We start from the raw sequence: 27,904 nt of genomic DNA, 5'->3' as shown, positions 1-27,904 counted from the left end.
GGACAACTCTAATCTGAAAGTGCTTTACACTGCATGTGGTCATTCACCCATTCACACCCATTCATACACAGCCTTCGGGAGCAATTTGAGGTCCAACATGGACTACAGGAGCTGGGGATCAAACCTCTGATCTTCCTATCTTGTGGCTCTACCTCTGACCTAGAGCCGACTTAAACCACTTAGGCTACATCCACACTAAGTTTCCATTTTAAAACGCATGTCTTTTGCTACGTTTATGCCTAGTGTCCACACTGCTCCGGACTTTTAAACCTTCAAAAACAGAGGGGTTTGGAAACGCTGGGAAGGCCGCACGAAAAAACACCAAGTAAAGAAATGAATGAAATATCCAACCAGGATTTACATTCTGACAGACAGGAAACCTTCAATACAGTGTCTGTCTCTGTAAGAGAGAGGAGAAAGATATATAAATATATATATATATAAAGATATATAAATATATATATATATATATATTCAGTTTAAAGTAAGCAATCACTGTTTTAACTCATGGTGAAAGAGGATTGTGCCGCAGCAGTTCTATTCATGTCAACATACAGTCAATGTTAGCCCAATGACGTCATGAACACAACTGTATCTGTTCCAGTAATATTATTTTATCATTTTAGATATCTGCGTTTTTAGTGTTGAAGTTCATCCTTGAAGAGCACCAGGAGAGGGAGTAGCCCGATCCACATCGGCTGCTCTGATTGGCTGTTGTGGGTACGTCAATCATTGGTGGAGGTCGTTTGCTTGGTGAGCCCGTCCTGCAGACAGAACAGTCTCTCTCGCTGCTCTCTGTGAAGCCCACTGGACTACTTTCCTCCTGCTCTGGCTTTTTCTAGAGGAGCCGAACAGCTGCTGCCTGAGGAGTTCTCCACAGCCGGCTCTGAGCTACATTGTAGCTGAGGATTTTCATCTGGCTTTTCGAACGAATTCAAGAAAATGACACATTTTAACAAGGGACCATCGTACGGATTATCTGCTGAAGTGAGAAGCAAAGTAAGTGTTGAAGTCCCGTCTCTACCTTTGTGTGTCGGGGGGGGGGGGGGGGGGGGGGGGGACAGACGTTAACAAAGGCTCAGCTAACAAACACAGAAGCAAACACTCGGCCACACTTTAATTAATGTGCATTTGGGCAGCAGCAAAGGCGGCCTAAACTTTCCGAAATCTCCGAATGTCGAGAAGCTCTTTTCCTGCTGGTGTAGAACAGAGTGAGAGCTCACTGCATGCGGGGAGATGGACGGAGACTGGAGGCAGATGAGAGAAATGGGAGCAACGTTAAACTGTTGCTATCTAGCTATTTACAGTATCGAGGTGTGTAGGAGTCCAGCTTCTGATCTCTGCCGGAAGTTGTCCAAACTTTGGGGTTGTTTTGACGGTAACGGGCTCGGTACCGTTATTAAGTGATTATTGTCGACGCTAGGCCGAACTGACCTCAATGATGGGGGGGAAAAAGTTTCCTTCCGCCACTCTTTGTTTGTGGATTGGATCACTTTTCAAACGCAGTCCAGGAACTAAAGCTGGTGAGTGGATTTGTTCGATGTGATGCACCGTGTGTTTGCATTGTGAACAATCTTTGCCATGGTGCACACTCTACTGTAGTCATGGTTAGTGGAGGCAGGAGGGCCCAGCTGGCTCTGTGTGGCTGACTGCTGAGGCCTGAGTCCTGGCTCATAGACATACAACAGCTATTGATTTATGTTGAGATGTTGTTTTATCATTAGGCACTTGGAGCTAGTGTAACTGTAGTCGCTTTCTATTATTAAAATGATAACAAAGGAAAATATGCAGCAGGGCTACTGGAGGCCGCGTTGCAAAGAAAGTGTCATTTGATGTTATTCTAGACGGGATTGTGGAAATGTCTAAAAGATGGCTTCTTCAGGAGATCATGTTCATCACACACATCTGGATATCTACTGATACAGCTGTGTCTCAAGAAGAGTACTAGAGAAAAGGACCATAGTACAGTTAGAGCCTGTTTTCTGATCATTATTTTTTAAAGCGTACAGTAATTTCTGCCCTATGTAAAGCGTCTTTGGGTACTTAGAAAAGCGCTATATAAAATTAAAGCATTATTATTATTATTATTATTTCTGTTATTTCAAATGTTTTTCCATTCACTTCAGCATCAATGGGTTTCCACTGGTTTTATAGTGTGACATTTGGTGACTTAAAGTGAACTTGATTTTGGTAATCCATCATTAGGAACATCATATCCGTGCTAAAGTGAAGATTGATTAAAGTCTGCGCTTCATAACAAAGTTACGAATCTGTAAGTTGACCTCACTGCATTATTTTTTTGTTGTTGCGCTGTAAATAAACACATCTACTCTTTGCAGATGAGAGAGGAGTTTGATAATCCCATCAGATCAAATTAAAGCTGCAGCAGCAGTGATTGGCCCTCATGCCCTCGCATCATGTCGAGGTCACCGGCTGGATGCTGGCTGATGAGGCCGTGCACTTCCTTGACTATCAGACACTGCGTGCACGAGTTACACAGTGTTTCATGCGTGAAGCAGCGACGTCAGCAGCTCATTTTGCAGGGGCTTAAACCTCAAATCTTTTGAGTGTCTTTCTGAATACTATTTCAAATTTAAGCCTGTAAAGATTGAACATTAATCTTAATCTGCGCCATAGTTTTTGTAGCAGAACAGTCAAAGTATATGCAGGTCTCTAAACCAACGTGTTTATAGTGAATACAGAGAGAAAAGTGGGGTCAACTTGCTGTTAGTCGAACTCTGAAATTAAACAAAGTGAGCTTTCATTCGCAGATGTTTTGTGATCATTTTAGTCTCTTCTGCATTTTCAGAATGTAGTGCGGATCATTCAGTTTACTGCTTTACAGATGATTTATACGAATGCCCACCGACATGGCTTTAAAACTATTGTTGGCAAATTTCTGCTTTACAAACATTTTAAAATGCATATATTAAGAGAAAGGAAAGCACACGTTTTTCAGAAGGCATGCCCCGATCCCCCCTAGTAAAGCTCAGTGTTTGGACCTCTCTATTTCTGAAACCCTGCTTATGGCCATATGACTATATGACTATAGTCATATAGTGTATGACTATAGCGCATGCAGAAGTCCTCAAGCCATGACTCTAATCAAGCATGTCAAGTTTGGGATTGTTAATGTTTTGATTAAATTTGAAGTTGTTCTGATTAATTCGCTAGGAGCAGTTCATTAAAGTACAGCCTGGAAATGGCAGAAAAACAAAAGAAATTCATACAAAATAAAAAATGGCCGATTTCTGGTTGGGTTTGGAGCATGACCCCAAGAGACTTTTTTTTTTAAGTCAACATGTGACACCTTTTATCTAGGTGAAAGTAATGTGAGGGCTGCCTCGTTGGAATTTGGTAGGGGGCACTATCTTGTCACTCTGAAGCATTAAAATCACAAGAGAACTACATTCAGGACTTTAAATGTGTTTTAGGCCCCTCATAAAAAAAGTTATTTCTTCATAGCGAAGAATACGGTCCACGAAACATCAAACTTTGCTCCGGCCCTAATAAAAATATGCATTAGAAGAGCAATAGGTACGTCAGTGCTCGGGCCCTAATTATGTAAAATTAATATTATGCAAAAAAAGGTCAGTGTCAATAAACAAGAACAGGGCCCAATAGTAATGCTTGCCAGGTTGCCATTGGCAACCGTTCTTTGGCCTTTGGTTGCCATCAGTGGCACTACTGGTATTTTGTATACACATTAGCTTTAGATTCCAGTTCAGTACAGTACATCACACAGTAGAGTAGAGTCAGCACTAGTGGTGCAACGCAGCATAAAACTCGCGGATTGGATCAGCACAAAAGATTCAAGATTCAAAGTCTCAGATACTGTGATAAAGCTTTTATTCCTTTATGTTTCATTTTCATAATCGTGCTATCTTAAGTGTTTCAAATACAAGGTGACAGAAAATGGGAACCATGATTTCAGTTTCGGCAACTAAAAACTATTGCCAGCCATGCAACCACTATAGTTAGTGTGAGCCCTGAAGAAGCCACAAATCCGTCATGACAGGGACAGGCCTACTTGGAGGAAATTGTTGGGGATTAATCCTATTGTTCGTCCTAATGTTAATGTTTAGGTTATTGCTGAAGTTGCATACACTATTAGCCGTTGCCAAATCACAACACAAAAGAGCCTGGTGAAAATGCACACCATCTAGACACAGGCCTCAGGTAATGCTATTCATTTATTAACTGTGGATTTGATCCAATAGATTTGTGCTTCCGGTTATGGTTGCAGCAGGGCAGCTTATTAGGCTCAACTTAACGCCATGTTGCTGCAGTGGTAACAGTTTGAATCGGATTAGTTTTACCAGTACAAATACATGAGCACAGTATCTGACTCAGTCCCTGATACTGGTATCGTATTGGTGCATTCCTAGGTTTATGTTTTGGTTTTGTTATTTTTATGGAAGAAGTATCCATGTGTAGTGATATAGAACATTGAGGATGTAACACATTGAGATGCCCTCGAGAATTGTTGTGCATTTCAATCAGAGTCAGGTGAATTGTAATGGAATCATGAGGCCAATAAAGACTCACTCACTCATACAGAGCAGACGGTCATCAATAGGCAGCGCATGGCTGCAGTTGTTGTCGGGTCTTTTTGATTTTAGATTCATCAACTTTACACAGATTCATCTGAGTGTATTAGAATGTTTCTGCTGCAGTACCTCCACAAACTCAAGTAAAGATTACCTACTCAATTAATACATTTTTACATTTCAACATTTTTAGTAATAAAAAACTAATTTGAAGTTCCATGTTCAATGGGGTGACCGTGGCTAAGTGGAGAGCAGGGCTGTCTTTCAATCAGAGGGTCAGCGGTTCGATCTCCTGCTCCGCTAGTCTCATGTCAATGTGTTCTTGAGCAAGACACTTAGCTGTGCCTACGGTATAGACATAGATACTGAATTGTAAGTCGCTTTGGATAAAAGCGTCTGCTAAATGCCTGTAATGTTCATTACTTTTCCCGATGTTTTAAGTGTTTGCCGTGGTATCATTTCAGTATGTGTATAGAGATATTTAGGTAGGCTATCGTAACAAAGTCACCATTGTGGTATCGCGATAACACTACTCAAATCCATCATGCCTCGTCACGAAGAGTCATTACAAAGCCGACCAGAGCAAACTATGACGGGGGCAGCATGTGGAAGAAAACATATTGTTGAACTAAAGCCAGTCTGGTCACCATGCATTTGAATGCGGAATTGTGATAGGATAAATTAATGGAAAGTTATACTCAAATGGCAGCTTTTCAAATGGTCTTTTTTTTTTCTCAGAAAATTGCTGAGGGTTGCAGAAAATATCCCATCTGACGACCTGAAGCTGCACTTTAATGCTCACTCTGTGGAACCTCTGAGGAACTATCGTCTTATTTTCCTGTTGAGGTGGAGTATGTTCTACAAAAGAGCATCCTCTTTTGTAGAACATACTTAAATTTCATGATAAGTCATTTACAAGTATTTTAGAAGGCCTTCCTGGGACCATTTGGAGACACTACTATGACCAGGACTAAAACCTGCACATCTGCTGTCGATTTGGGCATTGTGCACTAATAATCGACCCATTTCCACTACTTCCCAAACAACTAATAGCCGGTGGCACGTTTCCCTGTCAGTCAGTGGAAACCACGCCACAAGTGCGCCCACAAAAGGCATTCACACTTGGCTGCACATGCACATCAAATGTCAGAAAAGTTCCCCAACAGTCCAAAGCAATGTCCACCACATTGCCAGCGGGGGGTGCTTTTCTGCCCCCAATAGAAAGCATGTATTTTGACTGTCATTCGGGTGTGTCTTCACATCAAACAGGAAGCGATCGCTGGGCAGTGGTGCGAATAAACACAAATGGTCTGACCAGAATTTCATTTTAAATCTTTAAAGAAATGACCTCACAAAAGAATGTAAAAAAGGAACAGTTATGACATTATGCCAAATATGCCAAAGTGTTGTGATCGTTTTTTTATTGTATTGAACCCAAAGTAGCAGAAACAAGAAAAGGACCTTGTGGGCAGGTGGATACCCTCTTTTCCAGTGTGAGGCATCTGTATTTTAATTCCATCTGTGAAGTGGGATGACTCTGATGTTCTGTCATAATTGCAATAGCACAGGCCGAGTTCATTGCAGTAAAACCTCTGTGAATAGAAGGAGGTCAGGCAGGGGCCCTCATGTGGTGTGATCAGTAGTCCGTGCTCTTCTCCGCTGCATACACCACATTCCTGAAACCCTTCGGTGAACCCCCTTGATGAGGACCCCATCCACTGGGCTTTCTGCCCACTGCCTCACTCCTCAGTGTTCTTGTAGCCTGCGTAGTAGACATGTGTTTCAGGTTAGCTTGTGGCTCTCTTTCTCTGATGTTTTGAAAGGTTCAAATTAAAGTAGATTTGTACAAATCACAGGATATTCTGGTTTGAAGGGTTATTTAAATAAAAAATAGTTTTTCTAAGTCTTACAGAATTTAAATTAAGCATGTCATTAATGAATATTGTTTTGCACTCACAAACACGCACACAACGTAATTAAACCTAATTGAAGGTTGTGAGTGATAAGCATACAGTAGCTGTGAACCGGTTATTGATGATAAATAGAACTTGTCTTTGAAGTGATTGGTAGGCTTTGAAACACGGTAGATCATGTTTCAGCTGAGGACTTTTATCAAACGCCGCATGTGTCCCTCTCTGCTTTCCATTCGACTATTGTGGCTCTTCACTTTTTATTTACTAATCGGAACATTCTTACCAACTCCAGCATCATTACGCAACAACGTTAGCGCTGCATCTCAACTGTCAGATGTGTAGAAATGATACAATCACAGTTTAAACCACCTAATGCTTACTGCAGAGAACACTGACTGGTTCTGTGCCCCACCACGGAGGGCCTGGTGTCCTATTGTTATTAGGGGTGGGAATCACCAGAGGTCCCACGATATGATATTATCACAATACTTAGGTCACGATGCGATATTATCACGATACGATATTATCACGATACTTAGGTCACGATACGATATTATCACGATACTTAGGTCACGGTGCGATTTATCACGATACTTAGGTCACGGTGCGATATTATCACGATACTTAGGTCACGATACGATATTATCACGGTACTTAGGTCACGATACGATATTATCACGATACTTGGGTCACGATACGATATTATCACGATACTTAGGTCACGATACAATATTATCACGATACTTAGGTCACAATGCGATATTATCACGATACTTAGGTCACGATGCGATATTATCACGATACTGCGAAATGCTGAGTATTGCGATAACATATATTGTGATATATATTACCTTTTTTCAACTGCAAATGATGTCCCCAAAGGAACACTGTGTCATGTTTTATCTAATAAGATAAAGTTTTCAGTCTGTTCAAAACAACACTGTCAAAACACTGTCATAAGTGTTGCATGCACCTGACAAACTGAACTGTTTGTATTACAGTCTGCATAGTCCAATTTAACTGAATGCAAACATGTGTGGACTCAGTATATGAACTATAACTTGTATACGTAAGATATATAAGTTATATAACTCGGTATAATTTGTGATGCGTGGACATCATGCGCCGCTCTCTCCCTATGAGCCTGGATACTGTTGTCAGATTTAACGGCCGTCGTGAGGCCAGATTGATATAATAAAAGATTGCCACTTAAAATATCGCGATACTATGCTGTATCGATTTTTTCCCCCCACCCCTAATTGTTATGACATGACAGCAATAGACAATTAAAGTAGAGCTGCTGTTTCAACTGCTATTCTTATTTCCACAGGTATTTTGTCTAATTAATTAAACTGCTTTTAATGTGTGACCATTATTGTGTGTTTTATGTTTTTTATAGTGTATAGCTTTTATATATGATGATTTTAATGTAAAGTGTCTTTGTCTATGAAAAGCGCTCGATAAATAAAATGTATTATTCAGTGTGGCTTTGTAGCACAAGGCAGTAAAACTGCCTGTGCCAAAGCACACTGTATATAATCCATCGGGCTTAATAATCTTTAATGTTTATCCAGAAAGTTTTTCCTCACACAGCGTTGCCAACACCTGTACAAAAAATACGCCAAAATGTGCGGCCTGATCGGGAATGGTGTGCAATGACTTTTATAAGAGATTCGCCCAGCGGTTTTCCCAAAAATCCCAAAAAATGGAGCAAAATTTCCCCATTGACCTGAATGGGGTTTCGTTGTGAAGAGAGCTAAAAAAACACTTAACTTTGGACCCATATTGACCAGCCATACATTAACGTAGAAAAATTATTCAAAGTTTTAAACATAGACAAAATGATGGACGTTTTTGAGCCAAATGGACATTTTGATAGCTAGCACAGTTTTCATGAAGTCACCGATTAAGTTTCAGTAAAATTTTGGGTCCGTTTCAGATTTTATAATGGGTGTGTATTGCGCAGCTCGTTAAGTGTGTCTGTCTGTCTCTCTCTATGTCTGTCTGTCTGTCTGTCTGTCTCTCTCTGTCTGTCTCTCTCTCTGTGTCTGTCTGTCTGTCTGTCTCTCTCTCAAAGGTGTATATATCTCTAATACAGGTATGACACACACACACAAATAGATTTAACCATGGCTGCTAGCATGGCGTTAGCTTTGGTTAAACAGGACAAAATGGCTGACACATATTGTTTAAGATTTTACTCTGTGAGACAGGCAACCTTTAAGAATGTGCTTGTGTGTGTGTGTGTGTGTGTGTGTGTGTGTGTGTGTGTGTGTGTGTGTGTGTGTGTGTGTGTGTGTGTGTGTGTGTGTGACACAGCTTCTCTGTAAAAGCAGTTTTTATTTTTTATTTTTTCAGTTCACGGTCTCTCACAAACGCGTGCACACACACAGACACACACGCACGCACGCACACTCAAAAGAGCCTGTCATTAAATAACTTATGTTTGTGTGTGTCAAACATGATTCTGTCTCCTCTCCCCCTCTCTCACCCACCCAGTCCCACCCTTTCAAAATAAAAGCCCCACAAATACAAGATTCAATCCAAGAGTATGAATCTAAAATGCAGAAACGAGAGAAGCGATATCTCCATCGAACCTCAACGATACTACCGGTAACATCAGCGTGTGTATATATATATTGCGACGTCTTCGGGCAGTAGAAGCCACACTGTCAAAATTTCTTGCGAAATTTTCTAGTTATTATTATTATTATTAATTATAACATTATTACTGGTACTGTTAAGTGGTTTCCACAACAGTGCAGCCTCTACTTTTACAAACGCATCAGATCAGCTGACTAATCAATCAACCGATTCAGGCTGAAGTAAAAAAAAAAAAAAAATGTCTTCACCTGTGGTCCACCTCTCTGAGCCCACCAGTGGTCCACCTCTCTGAGCCCACCTGTGGTCCACCTCTCTGAGCCCACCTGTGGTCCACCTCTCTGAGCCCACCTGTAGTCCACCTCTCTGAGCCCACCTGTGGCAGGTAGGAGTCGGAAGGCAGCAGTCACTGAGTGTGGCTGAGGAGAGCAGCTGCTGTCTGTAGTGACTATCATGGGATACACACCCAGGTGTGATCAGCCTGCAGAGGGCTGCCTCAGCTCAGGGTGTCTTGTGATAGCATTACATGTGGTCTAACTCAGTTATGTTGCTCATTCTGTACACGACATCTGTATTTGTTCCTGTACAGATGTGAGGCTCCTGGGACAGAGGATGTCGTATATGTACAGATTGTAAAGCCCTCTGAAGGCAAATTTGTGATTTGTGATATTGGGCTAAACAAAATAAACTGAATTGAATTGGATTGAGGTACACAACTGTAGAAGTGTCAGAATGGAAGCAACATCATGTAATGGGCATCTTGAAGAACAACCCAGGCCAACTAGTGCAGACAATTACTAATCCATCAGGTTCCACTTAGGCTTCTCTTGTGTTCCTCTCTTTTATATGGTTGTAAACGGAATATATTTGAGTTCAGGGCTCTTGGAAGGAACTAAACAATTAAACAAAAAGTGATTTATTGTTCAGTGACAGATGAATTTATACAGAAAATAATGAGTAGTGGCTGCCTTACATCTAGCATTCCTCTCTCCTGAGTTGGCGACATGGCTCCCCTAACCACAGTATACGTGGTATGTTGCGTGCTTCCATCTTTACTGAACAGCAGCCTCTCTGTTTGCTCAGCCTTGGTTCATCACGCTGTTGAGCCCCTGTGGTGGGGTGGTTTTGTTATCACACTTCACTGTACTCTCACTCTGGTTGGACCGGTTGGGACTACATAACCCCTGACTGGTGCACTGTGATGCGTGTGTAGCACTCAACCTATTTTTGAAATGTGTGCAGTTTTGTGTTGTCATCAAAAAATGCTTTTGGGTACAGAGATGAAATAGGGAGGGGGTTTGTCTGGTTTTCACTTCCAGCTGGCTCAAATCATAACCTAGCAGATCAGTCTAATGGTTCCATCAAAAGAATGAAATCCTTTTTTCCACTGCCTGTTTTTTTTTTTTGAGAGCTCTTGGCAATCTTCCTCGAAAGTCACTGCTGGGAGAAGTGAAGAAGAGAAACCCCCCTCTCTAATCATCGCAGCTCTTTGGCCTCTCAGTGGCTTCCTCTGTGTTGTCAAACTCCACCGACAAGAAGCCCCTCCCATCAATTCCTAAGTGACAGTATGAGAGGAGGAGCTCTAAGCTTTCACTACAGCCTGGAGGTGAACAGAGATGGCGTTATCTGAGTCTGATCCACCATCCATCTCCGTCTGTGTGTGAGTGGGTTATACCAATGTCATTTCAAATTTAGCATTTTCCAACCTAATATTCATTGACAAAACTATTTAGTGCCTTGATGTATTATTGGCATACAATCAAGGATGAAATATATTTCCACCTCCTCCCACTGTACTTTTCATCTTTCGCTCCCGTTTCATTTTTAGTTAAGTTGTATGAACCCCACCACCATCCCACTTTAGCTGGGAGGCATTGAGCAATCAGAAGGCTTCTACATAGCGCGTAACATCTTAAGCGGATGAATATTGACCAATGTTACCGATGTTTCAATGTTACGACTGAGGAAATGCACACAGCTAGAAACTCATTTTGATGGATAGGTTGTTGGGGTTTGATAGCAATCAGCTGCTAGCTGCTTTAGCTTAGTACACATAGTGTACAACATGTATTATATTTCATTATCTGTTTAATTACTCCGTTTATGTGATTGTTATAACACGATAGTGTCCAACCTAAAGCCACATTTCTTGTTGTAAACGCAGTAATACTGTGGTTATGGGCAATACCACCATTTTTGCCACCAGAGCACGTATCGACCACATTACAGTAACATTCATTACTTTATCTGGGGCCGGGGCCTTCTTGTGTCTTCCTGCAAACACATTTGGTAATATATTTATAAATGCGGTGGAAGTAGTGGTGTGACGGACCACTGTTGATCCTCCTCGTGGTTCATATTACACAGTTTTAACAGTAACCATCACAGTGTGAAATACAGTTTTACTGACGATCGTCATCGGTCAATATTCAGTCAAATATGCGATCAGGACATCATTCATGCTTTTCTAGTCGCCGATCTATTATAATGTTACATAGTAAACATTGACAGGAGAACCAAGGTTCCCTTCAGTTCCATTATGATGCGTTCAGGCTCTATTCAGTGAAAATTTGTATTGGGCGAAGGTAAATTACAAAGTTATCATGATGTGTTCACATGTAATCTGTAAAATCTAGTGTTAGTGAGAAACTGGAATAAATCCAGTTGTTTGAAGGACTTAAATAGATATTAAGAGATGAATTATGATCTGTTTAAAGTAACTCTAACACATCATTAAAACTACTAATGACAAGATTTGTTTTAATCCATAATACAATCTTTTATGTTCTTATCATTTCAATTGTGTGTCTTTATGATAAAAATTACTATAACAAAGAAATTATAAAATTTTTAATTTTTGATGGTTTACTGACTTCAGAGCGGTTGAAATGATTTTTGGAACGGTGGAAAACTAAATAGTCTGGTAAATGGACTGTACTTGTATTTCTCTTTTGTAGTCTTCCGACCACTCAAAGCTGTCACGTTGGTGGACCCAAAAGCAGTCATGACCAGGGATCTTGAGGGAAAACAAAAGGGTTTAATTCAGGGTAGACATGTATTATATTTTAACTGAAAATTCACTTTCTCTCATTGTACAGAGCTGCTAAATCCAGAGCTGCAGTTTTTATTGATATTCACTGTTTTTGTTTCCAATGTGGAATGTAGATTAAACATGTTTTATTTATTCGTCAGATTGCTCAGAAATATGACCTCCAAAAGGAGGAGGAGCTCCGCTTCTGGGTTGAGGAGGTGACAGGAATGTCTATTGGAGAGAACTTCCAGAAAGGCTTAAAGGATGGAGTCGTCCTCTGCGAGTAAGTTCTGTCAGTCTGTCTGTCTGTCTCTATATGTCTGTCTGTCTGTCTGTCTCTATATGTCTGTCTGTCTGTCTGTCTCTATATGTCTGTCTGTATACTGTATGTCTGTCTGTCTCTGTGTCTGTCTTTATATGTCTGTCTGTCTCTATGTCTGTCTGTCTCTATATGTCTGTCTGTCTGTCTCTATATGTCTGTCTGTATACTGTATGTCTGTCTGTCTCTGTGTCTGTCTTTATATGTCTGTCTGTCTCTATGTCTGTCTGTCTCTATATGTCTGTCTGTCTGTCTGTCTCTATATGTCTGTCTGTATACTGTATGTCTGTCTGTCTCTGTGTCTGTCTTTATATGTCTGTCTGTCTCTATGTCTGTCTGTCTCTATATGTCTGTCTGTCTGTCTGTCTCTATATGTCTGTCTGTATACTGTATGTCTGTCTGTCTTTATATGTCTGTCTGTCTCTATGTCTGTCTGTCTCTATATGTCTGTCTGTCTGTGTCTGTCTGTCTGTCTGTCTGTCTCCATATGTCTGTCTGTTTACTGTATGTCTGTCTGTCTCTGTGTCTGTCTTTATATGTCTGTCTGTCTCTATGTCTGTCTGTCTCTATATGTCTGTCTGTATACTGTATGTCTGTCTGTCTCTGTGTCTGTCTTTATATATCTGTCTGTCTCTATGTCTGTCTGTCTCTATATGTCTGTATACTGTATGTCTGTCTGTCTCTGTGTCTGTCTTTATATGTCTGTCTGTCTCTATATGTCTGTCTGTGTCTGTGTCTGTCTGTCTGTCTCTATATGTCTGTCTGTCTCTGTGTCTGTCTTTATATGTCTGTCTGTCTCTATATGTCTGTCTGTCCGTCTCTATATGTCTGTCTGTATGTATGCTGTATGTCTGTCTGTCTGTCTTTATATATCTGTCTGTCTGTCTGTCCTTCTCTATATGTCTGTCTTACTGTGTGCTGTCTGTGTGTCTGTAACAGCACCCTCCATAGCTAGATCACATTTAGTTCTGATGGATTTGTTTCTTTCCTCTCAGACTGATTAACAAGCTGCAGACTGGTTCAGTAAAGAGAATCAACCTTTCCCAGCTCAACTGGCACAAGGTGAGACCTGTGAAGTGGAAACAGTGGAGAAGCCCCCAGCATTCCTGACGCTTTCACTGCTTCTTCACTGACAGCATTATTTGTGCTGTGGTGGACTCCCAGCCCCCATCACTCCTTGTTTTTCTTTTTTCTGCAGCTGGAAAACCTTGGGAATTTCATCAAAGCTATCCTGGCCTATGGCCTGAAGCCCAATGACATCTTTGAGGCCAATGACCTGTTTGAAAACGGGAACATGACTCAAGTCCAGACCACACTGCTTGCACTGGCCAGCATGGTGAGTGAACACAGAGTACAGAGGGTCATTGTCTACTGAGGATCACATTTTCTACTGCTATAGGAAACAAATGTACTGTCCTTTGACTAGCATGTTCTCTCTGTCAGGCAAAGACTAAAGGTATGGACTCAAAGATCGATATCGGGGTGAAATATGCAGACAAACAAGCTCGACATTTTGACGATGAGAAGATCAAGGCCGGTCAGTGTGTCATTGGACTGCAGGTAACTATGACTGGTGATTAAGTGGTTCTTAGAGCCAACACATGAACCTATATCTTTAGGCTGATGTCCCTGAGAGCTGATGTTTTGTTTGTAGCTCTAAATATACCCACTTTAATCCCAGAGAAATAAACCGAGTCAGCACTGTCCCTAGAGAGTCCTATTTCTCCTGCAGTGACACAATGGTTGGGCTCTTTAAATCAGAGCGAACAGCCAGTCAGTGACAGAAAAAGTTTCAATTACCTTCATCTACAATGCCAATGGTACTTTTTAGAGTTACTTTAAAGAAGTTGGGCTGATAAGTGATTGCATTTGGTGAGATCCTATCGCTGGTCTTTTGCCCTCAGATGGGGACAAACAAGTGTGCGAGTCAGGCTGGAATGACTGCTTATGGAACCAGAAGACATCTGTACGATCCGAAGACTCAGACTGACAAACCCTACGACCAGACCACCATCAGCCTGCAGATGGGAACCAACAAAGGAGCCAGCCAGGTTAAAGCCTGCTTCTCTTATAATGCTGCTCTAATTGGATCTGTTTATATTCAATACATCCTTAAAACAACAAATGTTTTGTCTACATATGCAGTCTGACGTAGCTTCGGGACACAGTTCCATGTTGACACTGCTTAGTTGCCATGTTAAAATGATAAAGCCACGTTCTTTATCCTGGAACATGGGTCACTTCATCCTGCCTGAAGCATTACATATGGCTAGTGTAAATATAGCTTCTGATGAAGCAGCTATATGTGGAGGATTGTCTCTGTATCTGTTCATGCAGATAGTTTGGCTTAATGTCTCCAGGTTTGACTGAGATTTCTGCACCTACCCTGATACAAGTTGAAGGTGAATGGAATTTAGTTGTGCCGATAACGGCATTGAAAAATATGTGGATTCATACCGGATCAGCCTGCATTAAATCAAACAAGGTGCTGTGGTGGTGGCGGCATGTTGTGTCAAACACCTGTGATTTACACTGCACAGTGATTTAGAATACTCTCACGCAGGACTTAACAACTCTATTTTACTTTTGTCGCGAGTCATAGAAATTCTCTCTTCAGTTGCATACAGGAATGTGCTCTTGCATGTATTTGATTGGCCACTGCAGCGACTTGCTGGATGATGTTGTGTACACTGTACACAACACAACATTTTGTAGCAAAAGTTTCATTTATTTGTATAGCAACTCTACCAATATCACAAATTCTCCTCTGAGGGCTGTACACATGCGACATCCTCTCTCCCAGGACCCTCACATCGGAACAGGAAAAACTCCCCAAAAAACCCTTTAAGGGGCAGAAAAGAGGAAGAAACCTTATGGAGAGAGACAGAGGAGGATCCTCTATCAGCATGGACAGAGGTGTGATAGATGCCATGTGTACAGAATGAACAACATGACATAATAATGATTATCAGTAAGAAATTATACATATCATGATAGTAGTAATAGCAGTAATAATAACAATGGAAAAGTAATTACTACCAATAATAACAGCAGCAGCAGTGGATGAAATAGAATAAAGAAGTAATAGTAGCAGTAAAAGTAATAGAAACTTGGCACAAATGGTACCTGGACTCATGGTTGAACTGATTAGAATTTGGTGGTCAACGGTCATTGTGACTTTTTTAGCCAGAACTCAAGGATTGAAATGTTAATTACAATAATTTCACACAAATGTCTACAAGTTTCAAATGAAGTGATGACATTTTAGACGACGTGGATGCAAACTGCAACTGGTTGGTGGAGGTGTACAACCGAGAGACGGTAATTCTAATTTCAGTCATTCTTCAGAGCTTTGAGCAGCACAAAGTGAATTCCTTTCACCTCTCGAGTATTGGGTTGAAGGCAGAATCCTCAGAGACAGATATCTCAAAACCTGGGAGGTAAAAGCAGATCAAAATTGTAAAATGTTGTCCTTCAGGTGTGGAATAATGTGACATTCTGATATGACAGTTCATAGTCTTTTCACATGCAAATGATTTACTGCAACAAATCTCTGATTTAACTTTACCTAATCTTTAAATGTATTTATCTACAAGAATTAGTCCAAAACAGAGCCTTTAGTACAAGGGAAGTATATGTATACTACCTTCATCATGTGCTAAAATGTCTGCTGCCTCCTGGTTTCCTTCAGGCGGGCATGTCAGCCCCTGGTACCCGCAGAGACATCTATGATCAGAAGGTGGCGCAGCAGCCGCTGGACAACTCCACCATCTCCCTCCAGATGGGCACCAACAAGGTGGCTTCTCAGAGGGGTATGAGTGTGTATGGTCTGGGTCGACAGGTCTACGACCCCAAGTACTGCGCCCCCCCGACAGAGCCGGTCATCCACGCCAATGGCAGTCAGGGCACCGGCACCAACGGCTCAGAGATCAGCGACAGTGACTATCAGGCTGAGTTTCAGGAGGACGAGTACCACGGACCTTACCATGAGGACTACAGCTCCCATTACAATGAGCATGGCATTGACTATTAGTGGAGAGCTCCGGCTCCAAATCAGTATTAACTAGTGTGTTTTATCAACTACACAACAGAGCAAGAGTTTTGCTATCCTCAATAGTCTTTTTCTTCTCTTGAAACAATACAATGAACTGTTGCCCTCAGTGCTTTCCTTCTTCACTTACACTCTCTGATCTGAGCAGCAAAGGTTGTAAGAAGCTGTAGTGGCGTAGAATAATGAGGTACAGTGATGGAAATGTTTTGAGCTTTTTAATACCCACTTTTTAAAAGATATCTTAATGATGGAACACTGACGTAGTGATAACTTTGTGGAACGATGGTGCAGCGTCAGGTGAAGCTGCTGCATTCCTGTGTTTGTATTCCTGAAATGAAATTGGGCTGATGATCCATGTGAAATTAATTCAACAATAGGCTGCTCCTCTCAGTGGTGTGTCTGTATTCAGCCACTGTTATCCAGCAAAGGTTTGTGATCCTGCTGTTTTTACTACATTTAATCACTAGATAGTGTTTTTTTCTTCTTTTAATGATGAGCACTGTGGCTGCTCAGACAGTGCAGGTGAACAAACCCAAGCTGACTCTATATAGACGGACTTCCTTGTTCCATTATATGAGCTATATTTTCATATTATTCCCTTTGTATTCCTAAACTGTATTTATTGCAATGTTTCTCATTGTAAAACAGTCCACTGTTATATGGTAAAGAAAATGCTATGTTATAAATAAAGCCTTAAATTCTTCAATTCTGGAAGCCTGTCTGCACACTACTGTTACATTCAGTTCAAGCTATTTATTTAGTTCAATCTTAACATTGTATATATTGTGTATACAGTATACATATATACAAATATTTTTTTTTTACATATTACATTGGATAACATAGTCTTAGGTTTGAGTTCATCTGATCCGAAACATCATCAGTTTGTGCATATATATATATATATTGTTTTTTTCAGCAATTGCACATGTACAATTTAACAAATTGTACATAAGAAACGGCAAATACAGAGATTTAAACTAACATGCCAGGGGGGCAACCGGCGATAATACAAAATATAGACAGAAATAAAAGTATGAAAAATAAAAATAGAAAAAAATGTAAATAAATAATATAAAGAGAAAAAGGAGACACTACATATAACATATATCACAAATAAATAAATATATAAATACATTTCAAACTCTTTATAAAAAACACAAAAATCGTTCTTTGGCTTGTAAACTTACACTACAAAAATAATAAAATAATTTATGATATACACCCTTTCCTCACCCCAGTCGGAGGGCCCGACAGCGAGCGCCTGGTGGCCGGGTTTGCCACGGAGCCCGCCGGGCACAGCCCGAAGCAACAACGTGGCACCCCCCTCCTCTCCATCCTGTGGGCTCACCACCTGCGGGAGGAACCGCTGGGGTCGGGTGCACTGCCCCATGGGTGGCAGTGAAGGCCAGGGACCTCGACGGACCAGACCCGGGCGGCAAAGGCTGGCTCTGGGGACGTGGAACGTCACCTCTTTGTGGGGGAAGGAGCCGGAGCTTGTGTGGGAGGTGGAGCGCTACCAGTTAGATCTGGTGGGGCTTACCTCTACGCACTGCATCGGTTCTGGAACCGTACTCCTGGATAGGGGTTGGACTCTTCTCTGGAGTTGCCCAGGGTGTGAGGCGCCAGGCGGGTGTGGGAGTACTCACAAATCCCCGGCTGAGTGCTGCTGCGTTGGAGTTTACCCCGGTGGACGAGAGGGTCGCCTCCCTAGGCCTGCGGGTTATGAGGGGGAAAACTCTGACTGTTGTCTGTGCATATGCACCGAACAACAGTTCAGAGTATTCGGCCTTCTTAGAGACCCTGACTGGAGTTCTGTATGGGGCTCCAGTGGGGGACTCCATAGTTCTGCTGGGGGATTTGCGCACGTGGGCAACGATGGGGATACCTAGAGAGGCGTGATTGGGAGGAATGGCCTCCCTGATCTAAATCCGAGCGGTTGTTTGTTGTTGGACTTCTGTGCTAGTCATGGATTGTCCATAACGAACACCATGTTCGAGCATAAGGATGTTCATAAGTGTACGTGGTACCAGAGCACCCTAGGCCGAAGGTCGATGATCGATTTTGTTATTGTATCATCGGATCTGAGGCCGTATGTTTTGGACACTTGGGTGAAGAGAGGGGCGGGGCTGTCAACTGATCACCATCTGGTTGTGAGTTGGGTCAGAGAGTGGGGGAAAACTCTGGCCAGACCTGGTAAGCCTAAACTGGTAGTGCAGGCAAACTGGGAACGTCTGGAGGAGGCCCCTGTCCGGGAGATCTTCAACTCACACCTCCGGCGGAGCTTTTCTAGCATCCCTTTGGAGGTTGGGGGCATCGAACGGGAATGGATGATATTCAAAGCTTCTATTGCCAAAGCTACGGCGGTGAGCTGTGGTCTCAAGGTCTTAGGTGCCTCAACACCATGGTGGACACCGATGGTCAGGGAAGCCGTCCAACTGAAGAAAGAGGCCTTCCGGGATATGTTATCCCGGAGGACTCCTGAGGCAGTTGCAAGGTACGACAGACCCGAAGGGCTACAGCCGCTGCCGTGAAGGAGGCAAAGCAGCGGGTGTGGGAGGAGTTCGGAGTAGCCATGGAGAAGGACTTTTGGTTGGCACCAAGGTGTCTCTGGAAAACCATCCGGAACCTCAATTGGGGGAAACAGGGAAACATCCAAGCTGTATACAGTAAGGATGGGACTCTGTTGACTTCAACTGAGGGGGTAATCGGGCGGTGGAAGGAGCACTTTGAGGAACTCCTGAATCTGACTAATACGCCCTCTATTGTAGAGGTAGAGCTGGAGGCTGATGGGGGAGCATCATCAATTTCCCTGGTGGAAGTCACTGAGGTAGTCAAACAACTCCACAGTGGCAAAGCCCCAGGGATTAATGAGATCCGTCCAGAAATGCTGAAGGCACTGGGTGTGGAGGGGCTGTCTTGGATGACACGTCTCTTGAACATTGTGTGGAGATCTGGGACGGTGCCTAGGGAGTGACAGACCGGGGTGGTGGTTCCCCTGTTCAAAAAGGGGGACCAGAGGGTGTGTGCCAATTACCGTGGTATCACACTACTCAGCCTCCCTGGTAAAGTCTACTCCAAGGTGCTGGAAAGGAGGGTTCTGCCAATAGTCGAGCCTCGGATTGAAGAGGAACAATGCGGATTCCGTCCTGGCCATGGAACAACAGACCAGCTCTTCACTCTCTCAAGGATCCTGGAGGGGGCTTGGGAGTACGCCCATCCGGTCTACATGTGTTTTGTGGACCTGGAGAAGGCGTATGACCGGGTCCCCCGGGAGATACTGTGGGAGGTGCTGCGGGAGTATGGGGTGAGGGAGCCACTTCTGGGGGCCATCCAATCCCTGTACGCCCAAAGCAAGAGCTGTGTCCGGGTTCTCGACAGTAAGTCAGACTCGTTTCCGGTGAGGGTTGGCCTCCGCCAGGGCTGCGCTTTGCCACCAATCCTGTTTGTTGTATTCATGGACAGGATATCGAGGCGTAGTCGTGGGGAGGAGTGTTTACAGTTCGGTGGGCTGAGGATTGCATCGCTGCTGTTTGCAGATGATGTGGTCCTGATGGTTTGATTGTGCTGTGACCTCCAGCACTCACTGGATCAGTTCGCTGCCGAGTGTGAAGCGGTTGGGATGAGGATCAGCACCTCTGAATCTGAGGCCATGGTTTTCAGCAGGAAACCGGTGGATTGCCCACTCCGGGTAGGAAATGAGTCCTTACCCCAAGTGAAGGAGTTCAAGTACCTCGTGGGTCTTGTTCGCCAGTGAGGGAACAATGGAACGTGAGATTGGCTGGAGAATCGGAGCAGCTGGGGCGGTATTGCAGTCGCTCTACCGCACCGTTGTGACGAAAAGAGAGCTGAGCCGCAAGGCAAAGCTCTCTATCTACCGGGCGATCTTCATTCCTTCTCTTACCTATGGTCATGTGGACTGGGTCGAGGGTACAAGCGGCCAAAATGGGTTTCCTCAGGAGGGTGGCTGGCATCTCCCTTAGAGATAGGGTGAGAAGTTCGGTCATCCGTGAGGGACTCGAAGTAGAGCCGCTGCTCCTTTGCATGGAAAGGAGCCAGTTGAGGTGTTTCGGGCATCTGGTGAGGATGCCACCTAGGCGCCTCCCTAGGGAGGTGTTCCAGGCACAACCAGCTGGGAGGAGACCCAGAGGAAGGCCCAGGACCAGGTGGAGGGACTATATCTCCAAACTGGCCTGAGAGCGCCTCGGGATCCCCCAGTCAGAGCTGGCTGATGTGGCCCGGGAAAGGGAAGTTTGGGGTCCCCTGCTGGAGCTGTTGCCCCACAACCCGATCACGGATAAGCGGTTGAAGATGAGATGAGATGAGACCCTTTCCTCACATTTTCTGTCATAACCAAAGAATCCAAATATAACCTGTTCATAGAATAATGCAAAATCATTTTACAAAACATTGCAAATACATTTTGAGACATTTTCCCATAACTTTTTAGAGTACTGACAATGCCAAAAAAGATGAGGCACAGTTTCAGGTTGAGATATGTTTGTGTATATTGTGGCATCACAAGGGACCAGGTGGTAGATGGGTGCTACATTCCCTTTAATGATCAGCAGCCACATCACAAAATGGCCACCGAGGCACAAACTACAGCTCCCAGAAGTCCTCGCCACTTACCCAGGTGTGGGTATTTAAGTCATTAAGACAGGACTGGAGAGCTGCAGGAGGAGAGGTGAGGGAAGAGCACACACAGCTGGAAGGAGCTCTGAGAACTAACCGGGACTGGAGAACGGCGTAAAGTAAAGTACCGTAACAGACTGAGGAGGATTGAAAGGAAGAAGACCCGGTAACTGGTGAAACCAAGGACACATTAAGTTGAGTTTTTTTTTTAATACTGTTCAGTTGAACGAAGCTTTATCTCCTCTTGGACACTTTTTGTTTGTTTTTTGGAATTTTTGAGTTTGATTACCTGAGTTGCCAGTAACAGAAGAATAAAACTAGATTTTTTTTGCCTGTTTTTGTGAATTACCTTGCACCACCCCACCCTAGCCTGCCATATTGACTTCTCATGACATTACAATATGCTTAGCTTGGATGGAAAAGTAAAGCCATGTTCATGGTTCGTAAGTTCACACTGTTGGATGACCTTCCCTTAGCAAGATCACCAGTGTCCATCTCTAACGTGTGTCCAAACAGTGAGACATGGTCTGATGAACCCTGCTGCACTGAACAGACTGGGTTCACAATATCCTTTATCGAAGAGCCAGTGAGAGTAACGAAACTCCTGGTTCTGTGATGCAGATGAACTGGTGCTAGGAGACCTCTTGTGTTGGACACAGGCAGATTAGGGACACATAATCACAAGACATTACTGAGTTTTCTTGTTCTCCAGTGATTTAGTATGTACTTACTAGCCTGGACTCTGGTTCATAAAGGTTGATTGTGCCAACTGCCAGCTATTTCTACTGGTTAGAGAATTAATCGGCCAATCACAGCTTTGTAAACAGGCACCACATCTTCCTTTATAGTCAGCTAGCTACATCCGTGCAAGATAATGACAGAAAACTGACCAGGAAAAGGGAAACAAGCAGGAATGAGATGGGTGCAGCTGTACAGCATAGTTCATTAAACATGGTAAAAAATATTATGTACCTAGCTTTCAACTGTGTTGACTAAAATGTAGACAGATTATGTCCTTTGCTACTGATTGTTTGGTCATAACAAAACAAGAGAGAGCAAATAAAAAGAATGCTCACAATGTGTTTATCCTGACTTTTAGTCCTGAGTGGGTCAAGCTCCAACAATACTGGATCCAACATTTTCCACAACGCAACTTGATAACATCTTTCACCCTACCTGCAAATGCCCACATATAACTCCACAATTCTAATTACTACAACAGACTGTGTTATAAATGTGTAGCTTCAAGCTTAATCTTAATATTTAGCAGAGACCGAAGAAGTCAGACTTCAAACATGACCACTTATCATAATACTCCAGCTTTTTTCTTCCATGCTGTCAATGGTTTACATAGTGTTAAGTGTGTTTGCTGTCGAATGAAATAATGACAGTTTGAAGAGCCATGGAGATTTTTTTTTAATTCAGTCATTTGTCATTGTGATGAGTGGATCAAACAAGCTCTGTCTGTTCAGGCACCCAGGAAATACAGAGAGTGAGCGACCAATGGGATTCATGAGAATGTAATGGCATTCATTCAAAGCCCCCCCCGCCACCACCACCAACCCGTCCGCTGCTCAGGAATAATCACTGCTTTGTGCAAGCCTGCGGAATCTAGGGTGAAAACCCAAGGCTCAATTATAGAGAGAGAATCCAAAAAAACATGGTAACTGCGGCAACCACAGAGGGCTCTTAAAGAGAAGGCATAAAAACACAACCAGTCTTGTAGGCTTTCAAGCTGAAACCAACACGGTGGCACCCTCCTGCTCCACACATGCTGCCAGAAACATGTCAGAGTTATTTTCTGCCAAAAACTAGTAATAAATTATCAAGTTTCATTTCCAGCAGCCTAGTGGACAGCTACTGCAGGGCTCTGCTGCTAAGTCGGTTCATCGGCTTCTCATCAAAGTGATGAGGTGGATGTTTGAGGTTTGTGATATATGCAGACAGCGTTCAACTACTCCACAATGACACAGCTGACGTTTTTTCTTGAGAGATGCTCTAACCAATGCCCACATTTCAACTTCTCCAATATTCTCTTTGAACTCATCAACTGAGTTTTGAGTTTTTCAGCTCGGATCTAATGAATCCAGTGACATAACTAATGCTGCCCGTCCTGCAAGTACAAGAGTACAGCAGTCTGTGGAAGCGCTCTATGCCTGGATTTAATTTGCATTGGATAGGGAGGGAGTGCAGCTTTTTGTTGGGATAAGTTGTATTTTTTCCGGCAACTGACAGGCCGCTGATCATCCTTAGCTGCCCATGCTGGCTGAGATGCCCATCATTCTCATTGTTTGATAGATTACACTTAGGGAGGAGTCTTTTGTCATAGAAATTACATTTCAGCATTTGTAAAGATTCCCTAGAAGTTACTTCTGTATCAATTACTCCTGTATTAGCTTCTCTGCACTGCTCCCTGTAAAATCTAGAATATCATTTAAAATCCTTCTCCTCACCTACAAAGCCCTATTGGTCAGACACCATTATATCTTAAGAAGCTTATAGTACCATATTACCCTACTAGAGAGCTGCGCTCCCTAAATTTAGGGTTACTTGTGGTTCCTAGAGTTTTAAAAAGTAGGATGGAGCCAGAGCCTTCAGCTATCAAGCTCCTCTTCTGTGGAACCAGCTTCCAGTATCAGTCCGGGGGGCGGACACACTCACCACATTTAAGAGTAGGCTTAAGACTTTCCTCTTTGATAACGCTTATAGTTAGGGCTGGTTCAGGTTTATAGTTAGGGCTGGTTCAGGTTTATAGTTAGGGCTGGCTCAGGTTTATAGTTAGGGCTGGTTCAGGTTTATAGTTAGGGCTGGTTCAGGTTTATAGTTAGGGCTGACTCAGGTTTATAGTTAGGGCTGGCTCAGGGTTATAGTTAGGGCTGGTTCAGGTTTATAGTTAGGGCTGGCTCAGGTTTATAGTTAGGGTTGGCTCAGGTTTATAGTTAGGGCTGGTTCAGGTTTATAGTTAGGGCTGGTTCAGGTTTATAGTTAGAGCTGGCTCAGGTTTATAGTTAGGGCTGGCTCAGGTTTATAGTTAGGGCTGGCTCAGGTTTATAGTTAGGGTTGGCTCAGGTTTATAGTCGGGGCTGGCTCAGGTTTGCCTCCAGCCCCTAAATGTGCTGCTTTAGGCCTAGACTGCCGGTGACTTCCTAGGATACACTGAGCTCCTCTCTCCTCTTCTCTCTCTCCTTATGTATGAATTCATATTTCATTAATGCACATTACTAACTTTGCTTCTTCCCCGTGTCTTTGTGCTTTCTCTCCTCACAGGTTTCCATGGATTGTGGTTATATCTGGACTGTGGTCCAGCCTCCTGCCTTGGACCTGCTGAAACCCACTGCTACTATCATTATTATTATTAGTCACATTTCTATTACTATTACTAAAATCAATAAATGCTTTCATTATCATTATTATTCTACTGCTGCTGTTATTATGCATCACTTTTCTATTATTGTTCTATTACTTTGCTGTACAAATTAAATTGAAGTTAACTGAATTGAATCAACAATGTTTCAGCCATGTTTTTTTTTACAGTGTATGTACTGCATAAACTCCTAAAAGCTTGGTCTGGTACTGCCAATTTATGGACGTATGGCATGGTGAGTATATACTGTGATGGAAAATGTTCCCTGTGCTAGTACTTTTCTATTGTGACTTAGCTTATGTGCATTACTCACTAAAAAAAACATATATGTGACATGTGATTGTGTACCTAGCTGATTGGTAACAAGACTATTTGAGGTATGTCTGCCTTTGCTTCCATAAGAGGAAGTAACTGAATGGGGGTGCAGTTAACCAGAGAATGTTTAGGTTAGGAACAGAAACAGATGTCTTAGTGTGACAAGGCTCAGATCAGATAAGAGGAAGGGGGTGTCAATGGGCAGTTAGAAACTGTTGACCAGATGTTTTAGTGTGAACTCATGCTGCCCCCCTACCCTGTTCTCAGGTCCTTTATAAGCTATAGAGACGGGACACTCTTTGCTCATCCTCCTGCAGACTACACTGCGCAGAGAATAAATGCTCCAAAGACAAACTTCTTTTGTCAATGTTCCTTATTTCAGTATTATAGGACTGCAGGGTTGATTGAACCCTACTGTGTCTCATCACCTGCACCCTCCCAGTGTATTTAAACCCTGCATGTCCCCTGTCTCATTGTCGGGTCGTCTGTTGTATTACCTGGTCTGCTGTGCTCTGCTCTGCCCGAATAAGATCATTCATGGTATGTTCCTTGTATACACATGGCAAACCCATGCAGCATCATGGAGCTGGCTACTGGTGTGAGCATATTTGATTAAAAGTAGACAGAAAATAAATGCAGTTATTTAGATATCCAACTAACTGGTGTTGAATTCATGAAATGCTTTAACAGTAAAACTTGACTGAAAGTTTTGAGAAGAGAGAAGTGGTTTATGTGGAGCTATGGCGTCTGTCTAAGTGGAGAGCACTTCCTTACGTCCTTCAATCAGAGGATCGGCGGTTCGATCCCTGGCGCATGCCGATGTGTCCTTAAGCAAGACACCTAACCCCAAGATTGTGCCTACGGTGTGTGAATGTGATAGTCTGAAGGTATCCTCCATCAGTGTGTGAATAAGTGAATGATGACAAATAGTGTGAAAGTGCTTTGAGTGGTCGGAAAGACTAAGCGCTATACAAGTACAGTCCATTTACCGTATAACACCCTCAGCAGTAACTTGTGGATCTGCTTAATGTGTTTTAATTAATTAAACACATTTTAGACACATTTTTCCATAGATATTTACAAAATGAAATAGCATCCACTTAACTGCCTGCAGCCTTGATATGCACACATACACACTTTTGCTAGACATCTGAACAGTGCAGATCATTAGAGGCAGGACGATGACAGCAAGAACCTCTACATCACAGCATAACTGATGATATGATGTTACATGCAAATGCAGAACGCATTGTGAATGATGGAAGTATCAAGGTGAGTCTGGGATGATACTGACCTCCTGTGGATTGTCTGCAGAATTACTATTTGACATTAAAATGACAAAATGGATTTGGTTTCCCAAGACCAATTTTTTCTGACATACACTTCTCACCAGAAGACCAGCACAAAGTCAATAATTATAGACCTGGAAGCATGCTGCCTTTACTTTGAAAATTTGCTGAGAAGGTTGACAACTTAGCTTAACAGCAATTTGGGTTTTCATAAAACACAGATTGGCTTCAGAGCAGGGCACCTGCCTTTCGCCTAACAGAGCAAATAGAGTGTATGTTTAATAAAGGAGTCGTTGGTGCTGTATTTGTAGATCAGCATAAAACATTTCATACGGTCAATTGTGACGTTCTCATTTCTCAACTGTCTAAATTCCGTTTTTAACAGTGCTGGCATGTCTTCAGGCGGAATTAATTGGAGAGACTTATTACAGTCCTGCGACAGTCACAGGGTTTATTTAGTATTTGATTCATTGATTGCTGTTAGGATGTAATATGAACTTCAACAAAATAATATATATTTTTTTTAAATTACCAAAAACAAGAGCACTTTCAGTAGGCTGCTACTAAGTGTTTGCAATGTGTTTCACTTGCTAAATCAATTCGGTTTTGTGGTTTTGTGTTGGTTGTGTGGTATAACTGAAAATTGTGTGAAAGCAATGATAACTAGTTCAGCCATTGGCAAGAGGGACTCTTGCTGCAGTGCAAAGAAGGTGTGAGCATTAGAATAAATTGACCCGTGAGCTGATAAATGTATGTAATAATAGTAATTGAGAAACTGTAAAATGGCTATAGGTGACTTCTTCTGCTTTGGAGCATTTGATGCCAACATAGGGGCGACTGTGGCTCAATGGTAGAGCAGTGTTGTCCTTCAATCAGAGGATGTCTGAATGGGTGAATGACGACATGGAGTGTTAAAGAGCTTTGAGTGGTCGGAAGACTAGAATAGCTCTATACAGGTAGAGTCCATTTTACCATAGCAAGAGTAGAGACAGGAAGAGGAGGAAGAGCAGGACCAAGGAAAGACATGATCTCTGATGAGATTTGGGCTACTTGGATAGACCATGGTCTAATGATGAGGGATGCTGGGCAGAGAGAACAACCAAACTTGAGCAGATTCACAGTAAGAAATTTGCTCTCCTTACGGTTCATCAATACAGTACACAATGACTGAAGGACTGTAGTACTGCAAACAGAAAGTATATTTCATGTATTTTATGAGACTTGGTTTTGTTTTGGCTACTAAAGTACTGGGTTCACACCAGTAACAAACAGCAGTCTCTTGGGTGACAGCCCTGTGCTTTTTGACCTATCCACCATCCCGACCTCCTCCCTATGAATTCTGGGCACTGGTTTGAAACTTATTTGTGATACGTCAAAAGCAAAAGGTAATCCACCACGAAATATGTGTCCCTTGAAACGTACTTCACGACGTAATTTCATTGCATGGGAACATCATTTTTTCTGATGTTATTTCGGTTTGAATATCTTGAGTATCATGCGATTGGTTGCATGTGTGCGATGAAACAAACACAAAATACCTTTAATTGTCTGCATTATACCGCCATTGACTGCCTGATGACTTCTCACTCTTTACAGGCCGCTAATGGGGAAAAATTGTTTGCTCATATTTATTGTTTTGGACATTGTGTTTAGCTAACAGCTAACAGCTAATGGCTAACTGTTAACGGAACTGCAAGTAAACACACTGCTGTGCCTCTCCGCCACTCAAGCAGACAGCTTGGTGAGCTTCATTGTTTTTGGTAAGATTGTATGAAGACACCAATGTCTTTGGCCAATTGTGGGTTGTATTCCTTCAATAACACAAGACAACAGTGG

General features: G+C 42.6%; 1 protein-coding gene across 1 annotated transcript; it reads left to right on the top strand.

Moving 5' to 3' along the window:
- The first annotated feature begins 779 nt into the window (after nucleotides 1–779).
- On the top strand, nucleotides 780–17,171 carry cnn3a (calponin 3, acidic a). The gene is made up of 7 exons (XM_068709626.1): nucleotides 780–999; nucleotides 12,257–12,378; nucleotides 13,410–13,476; nucleotides 13,613–13,750; nucleotides 13,858–13,974; nucleotides 14,319–14,465; nucleotides 16,106–17,171. Exons 1-7 carry the CDS (start codon nucleotides 943–945, stop codon nucleotides 16,445–16,447), a joined length of 990 nt encoding a protein of 329 aa, XP_068565727.1. The 5' UTR covers nucleotides 780–942; the 3' UTR covers nucleotides 16,448–17,171.
- The last annotated feature ends 10,733 nt before the right edge of the window (nucleotides 17,172–27,904 follow it).

This window comes from Cebidichthys violaceus, unplaced genomic scaffold, assembly GCF_023349555.1.
Source record: "Cebidichthys violaceus isolate CVI_PGR_0920_01 unplaced genomic scaffold, fCebVio1.0.p SCAF_15, whole genome shotgun sequence".
NCBI classification, from domain to species: domain Eukaryota; kingdom Metazoa; phylum Chordata; class Actinopteri; order Perciformes; family Stichaeidae; genus Cebidichthys; species Cebidichthys violaceus.
The sequence above is the reverse complement of the archived record's forward strand: the minus strand, read 5'-3'. Positions and strand labels throughout refer to the sequence as shown.